The sequence below is a fragment of the Scaptodrosophila lebanonensis genome, unplaced genomic scaffold, assembly GCF_003285725.1.
Source record: "Scaptodrosophila lebanonensis strain 11010-0011.00,11010-0021.00 unplaced genomic scaffold, SlebRS2 tig00000061-arrow-pilon, whole genome shotgun sequence".
Lineage (NCBI taxonomy): Eukaryota > Metazoa > Arthropoda > Insecta > Diptera > Drosophilidae > Scaptodrosophila > Scaptodrosophila lebanonensis.
Genome location: NW_022060554.1, coordinates 3,281,719 through 3,292,234, shown reverse-complemented (window position 1 = coordinate 3,292,234; position 10,516 = coordinate 3,281,719). Strand labels below are relative to the sequence as shown.

Below are 10,516 nucleotides of genomic sequence, written 5' to 3'. Positions count from 1 at the left end.
CTTCTTTTTCAATAATCATTTTGTTTACATACGAAGTCCTTCGAGGGTAGTGAAAAACTGGAAAGTCATCTTCTAGAACTATCTTCATTTTAACTGGTGACTTAATGACCTTTTTGGGAGAGTAATTGTTTATCAACCCCTCTACTACAAACTTCTGTTCTTCCTTCAGGTGACTTAAATCGACCCTGTCTGATGCCAATCGTTCCTGTGACATTTCCTCAACACACATTCCACTAAACACGTTTGCAGATTCTTTATTTCTACCTTTAAACTTGACCCCTTCTGCGCTGAATGTTATGTCAACAGACTTTAGAACATCTTTCCCGATTATGGCAATGTAGTTCAAATCGTTCCTTTTAACCACATTAAAGGTAACACCAAAACATAAGTCCTCGACCTCTACATCAGTTGTGAAATACCCTATAGTAGTTAATTCGCCCTTGCCTATGCCTCGTAATTGTTTACTGTCCTTCACCAAATTCACTCCTTCCAATCTTCCCACTAAAGCACAAATCGCAGCCAGTATCGACCATCGCTAAAAACGGCATGTCCTTGATGACAAACTGTTTATAGGTTAAGTCTTTTCCCACTGATTCTAATCCGGCAAACGCAACTTGCTCTTTTTTTTCTTTTTTTCACAATTTTTGGCGATGTGGCCTGGCTTGTTGCAATTATAGCATGTTGATGGTTCCTTGCATTTAAAGCATCTCTTAGTATTTTGTCCCTGTCCTTTTTTCATTACAATTTCTTTGTTTCCACCCTCGATCTTATCGTAGAGCTTGATTTCCTCTTTTAAATCTTTTATAGTTTTGCAACGATAAAGACTTGCCTTGTTGGATTTTGTGTCTGGCACACCATCGGCAAAGTAAGAGATCAAGCTCTCATCATCGAGTTGAATTTGTTTCCCCATCTCAATCAGGCTGTTTAAATATTCGGTCAAAGTCTCTTTCGGTAGTTTTCGTCTTTTCCTTAGCAAACTGTGTACCTCAGCTGAGCTCAATTTCTGGCCAAATTCAGATTTAAGATTTGCCTTCAATTGTGTCCAACTGCGGACTCCAGTCAATCCTCTTGTAAACAATTTTGCTGCCCCAATCAATAGCTGTTTGGCGTAAATAAGCTTTTGGAGGTCATCCCATCGCACGGTTATGGCTACATCTTCAAATTCTGCAATCCACTGTTCTACGTTTGGCTGACTTGTGCCAGAAAAAGCTGTAATGCTATCCTGCACGTCGCGCAATGTAAAACGTGAAATGCTGTTATTACTATGTACATCTTCATACACGCTTGCCTGTTCTGATTTGTCTTCCTCTACATCTAAATCAACCTCCTCCAAATCATAGTGGTCCAACAATCTATCCTGCAACACACTTTTTCTGCCCACTGTACTAAGTTTGAGCTCTTTTAAATGCTGCCGCAGCTCTTCTACTTTCAATGACATAATTGTTTTCGAATCCATTATTGTTTGCGCAAGTACTACTGCTTTGTACAACAAAATATTTTCTTAAATTATGTTAGTTTACAAAATTAATGGAGGCTTCACCTCTCATTAAAAGAATTGACAAAATTTTAAGTTTTTTTTTTTTTTAAATTGTTAGGTGCCTGCACATACACTCACCAATACCGCGTTCTCTGGTATTTGGATTTGCCTACCGCTTGTACTGCTGCTCTCCACTGTTTCAAACTGCTTCTACTGCTTGCTGTTGTTTGTATGCAGTTTCTCACTGCCTGCGTCCCGCGTCGCACTTCCCACGCTGCGCTGCTTGCAAACTGCTTGGCGGCCGTTAACTTGCTACACAGCGATATTTTGTTGCGCTATACTTTTTTACGATGCTTATTGCTAACGTAACCAAGTATATATGTAACAGCTTGCAGATAAACGTATACACGCACACACACTTTGCGTTGTTACGTTTTCTGCGCCCTTCAACTGTGACTCCCTCGCTGCCGTCGCTTTCGATGTCGCAGCCTGCAGATCAACGCATACACACTTTGCGTTGTTACGTTTCTGCGCCCTTCAACTGCGACTCCCTCGCTGCCGTCGTTTTCGCTGTCGCAGCCTGCAGATCAACGCACACACGCACACACACTTTGCGTTGTTACGTTTCTGCGCCCTTCAACTGCGACTCCCTCGACGCACTCTTCACTGTTGCAGCATCTCATATACGAGTACGTGAGTATTCGTATAGTTCAGCTGTACTTCTGCCTCGTCGCCAGCCACTTTACTGTTTGTTTTTACCGTTAGGCCTCTCGCATTCATCGATGTAGCGTCGTTGTTGCCGTTTGTCGCTTCCACGTATGTATATGGCGATATAATGAACAAATTTTTGGCCTTGAACGCGGCTGTACACCTTTAACACAGAATTTTCGTGCTGCACACACTCAAAGTATACGTTGACGCGTATGTAAAAATTCACAACACTTCTTTTTATACTTTAGACAAATCCCGGTTGAGCCCCCAATTATTTGTAGGTTTGAAATACAAATTAGTTTATTTGGGATGTCTTGTAGTATACATAAGTTTTAAAAGTTAAATGAATAGTTAATATAAAAGAAATGCGCAGCACTTCCGCGAACAATACTTTAAACTGGCCTTGGCAACAACACTTACTGTCCACACTCTGACCCGCAACTCTCAAACAACTGACTTCAGCCACTCCACTCAAGCGAATGCCTTATTCTCCTCTTCTGTTCGATTCTTAAACCTATCGATACTCGCCGATTCCATATTAGACCAGGGTTGCTAAAAGGGTATTCTACTCCCGCCTTATTCCCCACATCCTACACTAATGTGTGAATGTACACACATACATATGTACACATCTATGTATGTATGTATGTTCATTCGTCTTGCACTGACAGAGAAAGAAATGTTAATTAATTAAAAATTATTTAACATTTTTAAAAGTAATTTTTTCTTTGTTTAGTACATTTGGCATTACGGTTTTCATTAGTAACTTTATACAACAACAAATTACAAAGAACGCAAATATCAAATAGTTGGGGACATCATACACACCCACTCACACACAGAACAAGTAACAGTTCGGGTCTATGTATGAAAATGTAAAGAGAAACATGCATGCATATGTACATACATATGTATGTATGTATGCCTGTGTACGTACATATATAGCATGTATGTACATTCGTATGTATGCATACATTGGACAATCGAGCACTGTTGTTTGATTGTAATAAATAATGTTCCATGGTTTTAAGTAAATTTTTAAAACATCAACAACTGCAAGTCATTGGCTCGCGCTTCTTCTAGTAAAGCAGAAACCGCGTTGCGGGCAGATGTATGTTTGTATATGATTTGTTCTAATTGATCTCAATAAATTATAAGATGTTATTATTTAAATTTTCTGTTAATTGCATTCGATGGAATTTTTTGATTGTATCGACGCATTCACCTATCGATAGTTTTGATGCTCTAGCACATAGAACATCTGACATATGCCCATCTCTAGCATCTCAGCTGATCGCATATTTACAGCGACTTACCGTTTTAATGTTAGCTAACAACGCTACAAATGTATTCTGAACAAATCTAAGAGTCATTTACCGTTAAGCCTATTTTGTGAGTGTATTCATGCGATTTTCAAAAGCAGAAACACACCTTTTACATTCAGAACAATCATATTTGGAATTGAAGACACAAATTATTGTTGAATTAAAAAATTTAATGCATACTTATATATGTATGTATGTATGTATATAGGCGGATAACGCCTGCATGAAAAATTTAAATGTATGTACATATCAGCGTTGGCGAACGCTCCAATTTTGGCTGGACGTCACGATTTATAAATCAAAATTAAATGTCCCGCATCGGACTTTTCGGGGATAACTCGACCGTGTGTACAATGTGCTGAGGAAGCACACAGTTAAGTCAGGACTGGGAGTCCGCCCGGTGCGTAACGAAGATACATATGTATGTATGTACGTATAACCATACATAGTAATTATTGTACTATATTTACTTTTTGGAAAATGAACTCTTTAAAGTAAATAAACTTTTAATTATAAGCACATTTTACTTAGCCCAGCAAAGACGGACAAGACCTGGATACCAAGTTTGGTAATTCTAGATCTTGTACCTTCGGAGATCCTTGCACTCGTCCACGGACGGACGGAGAGACGGACATGGCTATATCGACTCGACTTATCACCCTGATCAAGAATATATATACTTTGTGGCACGCTTCCTTCTGCCTGTTACATATGTACATTGCACAAAACTAATATAGCCTTTACCCTTTGTCCGTCCGTCCATCTGTATGAACGCAAGGATTTCAGAAAGTATAAGAGCTACAATAACCAAACTTGGTATCCAGATTCTCCTAAGTCCAAGAAAGTACGAGTTTGAATTTTTTTCGATGCACCCTCCCACTCCCCGGAAATAGTGTTTTTTCCATAACTCCCGTAATTTAAATTACTGGAATTTTTAACTCAAAGTTGGTTATTACATCCAGCTAGTGATTATGTGACCGTATGTTTAGTTTCATCATGATTGGTCAATTATGAAGAAAGTTATAGCCGTAAATAAAATCGCTGCTCATTCTGCCTGCAGCTCTGCCCGCAGCGATTATTGTTGCTGCTCTGATTCAACTTTGTGCTTAATACATACACGCATATAAACACGTAGAGACACGATTCTGATGTAAATTTATTCTATTGAAATTGTACATAAACACTTATGTATGTATGCATGTATTGAATATTTTATATTTAATTTAATTAATAAATGAAATTAATTAAATTTTATTAAATAATTTGTTTTCTTAAATTTTCCTTTTTTGTGGAGAGTACAGGGTATTTTACTGTCGGGCTTGCTCGACTGTAACGTTCTATCTTGTTTTCTCATACTATTGTGTTCCGGTAAGACATATATCACAGCCGAGCAGTTGATTCAGCTGACCATTTTGGCTTGGCTTCAGTTAGTTTTTATTTTTAATCGATTCTCGTAAATTAAATTTGGGAATCCGATCCTTCTTTGCAAGTATTTTATTAGAGTTGTCTTCAATATTTATGGTGCTAATAACCAGATTTATTCGGCGTTCTATTACTCCAATATGAAGCTTTACGTTGTGGATTGTTAAGAAGGGCTTACAGCTAAGAATACTTAGAATTGGAGCATCGGTACATGAAAGCTGCCTGAAAAGAAAAAATATTAAAAAAATTTATGTAAATTATTCAATTTTACATACTTAAATATGTTCTCAATTCCTTTTAGTAAATCCTGGAGTCGTGTACATAGGATACATTTATTTTGCTTTGTAGATTTCACCATTTGTTCTATACGAAACAGCTCACTATTTAAGTAATCAACAGCTTCGGTCTTCATCTTTACCTCCTTATCAATTTTCTCTGACTTCTGACGCTCTATAATTAAGAATGATTTGCTTATATTTTGTATCTTTTGACTTATTCGTTTTTTATCTTTAAACAAACCGATTTCTTCGACCAACTCTTGTGTAGAATCGTTTAGAACTTCTACTTCATGACTTAGTTCGTTTACATAATTAAACAGTGCGAAGTTTTCATCTTCCTGCCTTTTAAACTGTGCCACTAATCTCCCAGATTCCTGTTCACTATAAATATGTTTTATTTTCTCAATAATATCCTTATATTCGAAAAGCTGGCGTTCGAAGCTTTCCTTTTGTGCCTTTTTCTTATCATTTTCGCGTTGCTCTAGCTCGGGATTAAGGCGTCTTTGTCCTTTTGTATCGTAAAACTTTTGCAATTGTGCATCGTGCTCTAGACGACGTTGCATTTCTCGCATTTCCTGCGGTGAAATAATAATAATAATTCATATAATATAGTATAAGAGTCGCAAACCTGAATATGCATTATCTTGTCATTCTCATTACGATCCTTAAGTACTTGTACTTTATTACTTAGCTCTTCCCGTTGATCAAAAGCTAGAGTAGATTGATCAATTAGGTCCATTATATATTTTTTGCCATCATTAAATTCCGCAACCATGGATTGCCACATGTCATTGAAATTGGATCTACAATTTAAACAGGTAAGGGGGCATTCTGGGATTCAACTCTTTACTCACCGATCCTGCAACATATGATTGATCGCATCACGCATTTTACTATTTTCTGTTAACACATCACTGCACTTTTTATTTACGACATCCAAACGATTTTCGAGCTTAACTACGCTCTTCTGAACCTTGCCAATTGTATCTTTATAGCAGTTGTCAGGTATTTCATTTCTCCGGAGCGCATCAATTTCTTTTTCCATTTTTTTTATGTGCCCCTCAAGTTCCCAGAGATTGGACCGCTCAGCTTGAAGTACCCTCTGCAATTCTGTTTTCTGTTTTTGAAGTGACCCTAAATGCTTTTCCCTCTATAACAAAACTATTGATGAATGTAAGAGATAACGTAATCGACTAGTACTAACACTATAGTTCCTTCGCGCGTGAGTACCGCCTTCTAGAGATTTGACTTCATTCCTCAGTTTTTCACAATCCAACTGTAGAGAATTTATTGTTTGAGTTTGTTTTTTCAGCCGTTTAGATTTCTCCTCCAGCAATCCCTGTAAATCCAGCTTAAGGCATCGATGCTGACGCTGTAAGCGTAGCAATTCGGCAGTGGCTAACTGGTCCAACTCATTTTGGTCAGCCATATTAAAAAGTGTTTTATTTATACAGCTAGTAAATCAGTGTGGTTGCTAAATATATGAAGCAACGCCAGTTACTTAACTTGCTTTTTCAATAGAGTAAATAAGGTTGGTTGCTTTGCCAACGGACTTAAAAAGAATTGGTTACGAATTGTTTGTTGTTAAGCAACTAACATGACGGCGGGGAAAACAATTATAATAAAGGAAGAAAAGCTAAAGTCGGGTGTCATGGTTTTGAAATACTCTGTACATATGTGTAGAACAATTAAAACAATATAAATTTCAAAAATTAAGATAATTGAAAAAAAATTTACCACCCTTGGTATTCGAACTCACGTAAAGGGTATATAATTAGACTTTTACATAGGAATTCTGGCTATGTTAGTGTATGCCTGCTTATTTATTTTATTTTATTTATTTATTTGTTAACCTTATCCTAGCGTTACAAGTATCAGGTTACTTTTAAATTATTACGCTAGTCATTACAATTTTAATTATATCAATCTTATTATTAGGTTATTTTCATATTATTAATTTTAGTTTTAACATTAAACATTATTATTATTCTTTATAATTATATTAAATAAATATTAGGATTTTTTAATTAGTTTTATACATAATCTATTTTGCCTACTCAACTAAGTGTGTTTTTAATATAATAATTTTTAGTAAAGTTAATTTAGTTAATGTTTTGCAAGTATGCTTGAATCTTAACTCTAAAGTGCGTTTCGCTGGTGATTGTTTTCAGGTTATGCGGTAACTCATTCCACATACAAACAGCGGAAATAAAGAAATGCTTTTCCGAGCTTGCTAATTTAAATCTCGTGCAAACTATGTTATTCGTTCTTCTTGATGTGGGGAAAGCAATTTTGTCGTGTAAATAGTTCGGTTCCTTACGTGTGATAACTTTATGCAAGAAGATTAGGGTTCTAAGTTTAATCCATGAGTCAAGGGTCATATTATATATTTTGTTGGCGTACGTCGTTATTGAATCTCTTCTTTGAATGTTCAAAATATACCGGGCTATGCTATTAAAGGCTACTTTTATTTTATTAGGCTTACAGCATCGCAGTTTCCGAAAATTTCAATCCCATAAAATAGCAAGGGTGTCAGACATGTCTTGGCAATAAGGAGCTTTAGTTGTACAGGTAGAAAGTTCTGCGTTAAAGACAGACTCCTTAGTGCGGTATAAAGTTTTCCAACTGCCTTATTTACATGGTCGCACCAAGATAACGATTGATTTATAGTTATGCCTAGGTTTATTGCCTGCTCTACGCACTCAATGGGCTCGTTGTTAAGTCGTACTTGCTCAAGAATGAGTGTGTTAATTTTTTTTTATATATTACTAAGCATTTTGATTTTTTAGGGTTAACCTCCAATCCGTTAATACTAGCCCATTTACTGATTTTGTAGAGATCATCATAGCAGATACGAATACATTCATCTATTCAACATAACGGACGATCATTGACATAAATTGAGATCAATAGTGGTCCTAAGACAGACCCCTGAGGGACTCCACGCTTTATAAATAAACAAGTAAAAAAGCTAAAGTCGGGTGTCCCGACTTTGAAATACTCTGTACATATGTTTACAATAATTATAGAAAATAAAAAATAAAAAAAATAAAAAATTGGATCGATTTTACCTCTCTCGGTATTCGAACTCACGTAAAGGGTGTATAATTGCACATTTACATAGCAATTGCGTCTGTGTGAGTGTATGTATGCCTATGCGCATCAATTCGTGTCTGTGTAAGCATTTTCGCAGTCAACCAAACAGCAACATCAACAACAGCCGCGGGCAGCGCTTGAGCAGCGCTGCAGCAGCAAATATATTTATGGATATAACTTCTTGGTAAATCGGTCTATCATAGTGAAACTTAGCATACGGACACATAATTACTAACTGGGGGTATTTGCAAAGGGGAAGGGAGGGAAATTCCAAAATATATATTTTCTGCGTATTCACACAAGGAATCTTGGACTAAAATTTGGTGTGCCTAGGTCTTATAGTCTCCGAGATATAGGCGATTATACGAATGGAAAATCGGGAAAACCCCCATAGGGGGGAAGTGGGGGGGAAAATCAAAAAAATAAAACTCGTATAGAATACACACATAACGCATCTTTGTGCAAAATTTGGTGTCTCTATCTCTTATAGTCTCTGAGATCCAGGTGTTCATACGGACGGACAGACAGACAGACAGGGCTAGATCGACTCGTCTTGTCACGCTGATCAAGAATATATATACTTTGTGGGGTCTGCCACGCCTCCTTCTGCCTGTTACATTTTTCAGCTCCCGCAAACCTAATATACTCTTGTACATTTCATGTAAAAAGACGAAAAATTAGGCGATGTAACAACTGCTTGGTGACGACAGGACAGATAAGACTGGACAAGATTAATAGCTGAGTCAGAGAAATTATAAAGACTTTTCAATTTCGTACACAGTATGGTGTGATTTACGGTGTCAAAAGCTTTTGAATAGTCAAGGATGGTTAGAAAAGTTACCATAGTGTTGTCCATTTCCTTTCGAATATCGTCAGTGATTTTAATTAATGATGTAACACAACTTCTATTATTTTTGAAGCCCGATTGTTTGTCGCTCAAGAGTGAGTAGATGGTAGAAATACCATGTAGTTGCTAATTTGTTTTGTCATCAGGTGTTCGAGTGCTTTTGATAGAAATGGTAGAATTGTGATTGGTCTAAAGTCATTGCTTCCTTTCGGAATAGGAACAATTTTTCCTGATTTCCACTTGTACGGAAAGCAAAATGTCGTAAGCAATGAGTTAAATATGTGATTTATATACTTTAGATCTTTAGGAAGCAATAATTTTAAAAATTTGGGGTGTAACTCATCTAGGCCTATGGCGTTGAACTTAACTTTGAGGACTGCATCTAAGACATTACATTGACGTACACACATAAAACTAAAGCTAGTATCACAGTATCACTGAGGAGAATTTCGAGGAGAAATGAGCACGTTTCGCATTCATAATTTTCAGCCCAACTGTACGCCTCAGTTTTTATACCCTGTACCCAAAGGGTACAAGGGTATATTAGTTTTGTGCGAGTGCACATGGAACACACAGAAGGAGGCTTGGTAGACCCCACAAAGTATATATATTCTTGATCAGCATGACAAGCCGAATCGATATAGCCATGTCCGTCTGTCTGTCTGTCTGTATGAACGCAAGGATCTCCGAAAGTATAAGAGCTAGAATAAGCAAACTTGGTATACAGATTCTCCTGAGCCCGAGAAAGGAGTTTGTTCATTTTTTCTGATCCAACTCCCCACTCCCCCCCCCCCCCCCCCCTATTAACGATTTTCTATAACGCCCGTAATTCTTGGTAGTCACATTAGGTTAGTGATTATATATTTGTATACCAAGTTTCATTATGATAGAATGATTGTACCCAAAGGGTACAAGGGTATATTAGTTTTGTGCGAGTGCACATGGAACACACAGAAGGAGGCTTGGTAGATCCCACAAAGTATATATATTCTTGATCAGCATGACAAGCCGAATCGATATAGCCATGTCCGTCTGTCCGTCTGTCTGTCTGTATGAACGCAAGGATCTCCGAAAGTATAAGAGCTAGAATAACCAAACTTGGTATACAGATTCTCCTGAGCCCGAGAAAGGAGTTTGTTCATTTTTTCTGATCCAACGAACAATGAACGTTGCGGTGGGTTTTGAATAAATGTCATCAAAGTTCATGTTATCACAAAAGTCAAACAGTAGCCTATTGTCAATGTTCCTGAAGTCCCTATAACTAAATGAATGGTTAGAAAATATGATCCAAGAAAATATCATAAGTTATGAAAATCAAATGATGTTTGGAAAAAGCTGGTACAGAGAGTTGGTCAAATAG

General features: G+C 37.0%; 1 protein-coding gene across 1 annotated transcript; it reads right to left on the bottom strand.

Annotated features, from left to right (window-relative positions):
• Nucleotides 1-4,940: 4,940 nt before the first annotated feature.
• LOC115624962 (coiled-coil domain-containing protein 63) lies at nucleotides 4,941-6,642 on the bottom strand. The gene is made up of 6 exons (XM_030519817.1): nucleotides 6,418-6,642; nucleotides 6,068-6,363; nucleotides 5,842-6,016; nucleotides 5,455-5,788; nucleotides 5,211-5,385; nucleotides 4,941-5,157 (listed from the first exon to the last, which is right to left on the bottom strand). The coding sequence occupies exons 1-6, from the start codon at nucleotides 6,640-6,642 to the stop codon at nucleotides 4,941-4,943; spliced, it is 1,422 nt and encodes a 473-aa protein (XP_030375677.1).
• Nucleotides 6,643-10,516: the final 3,874 nt, after the last annotated feature.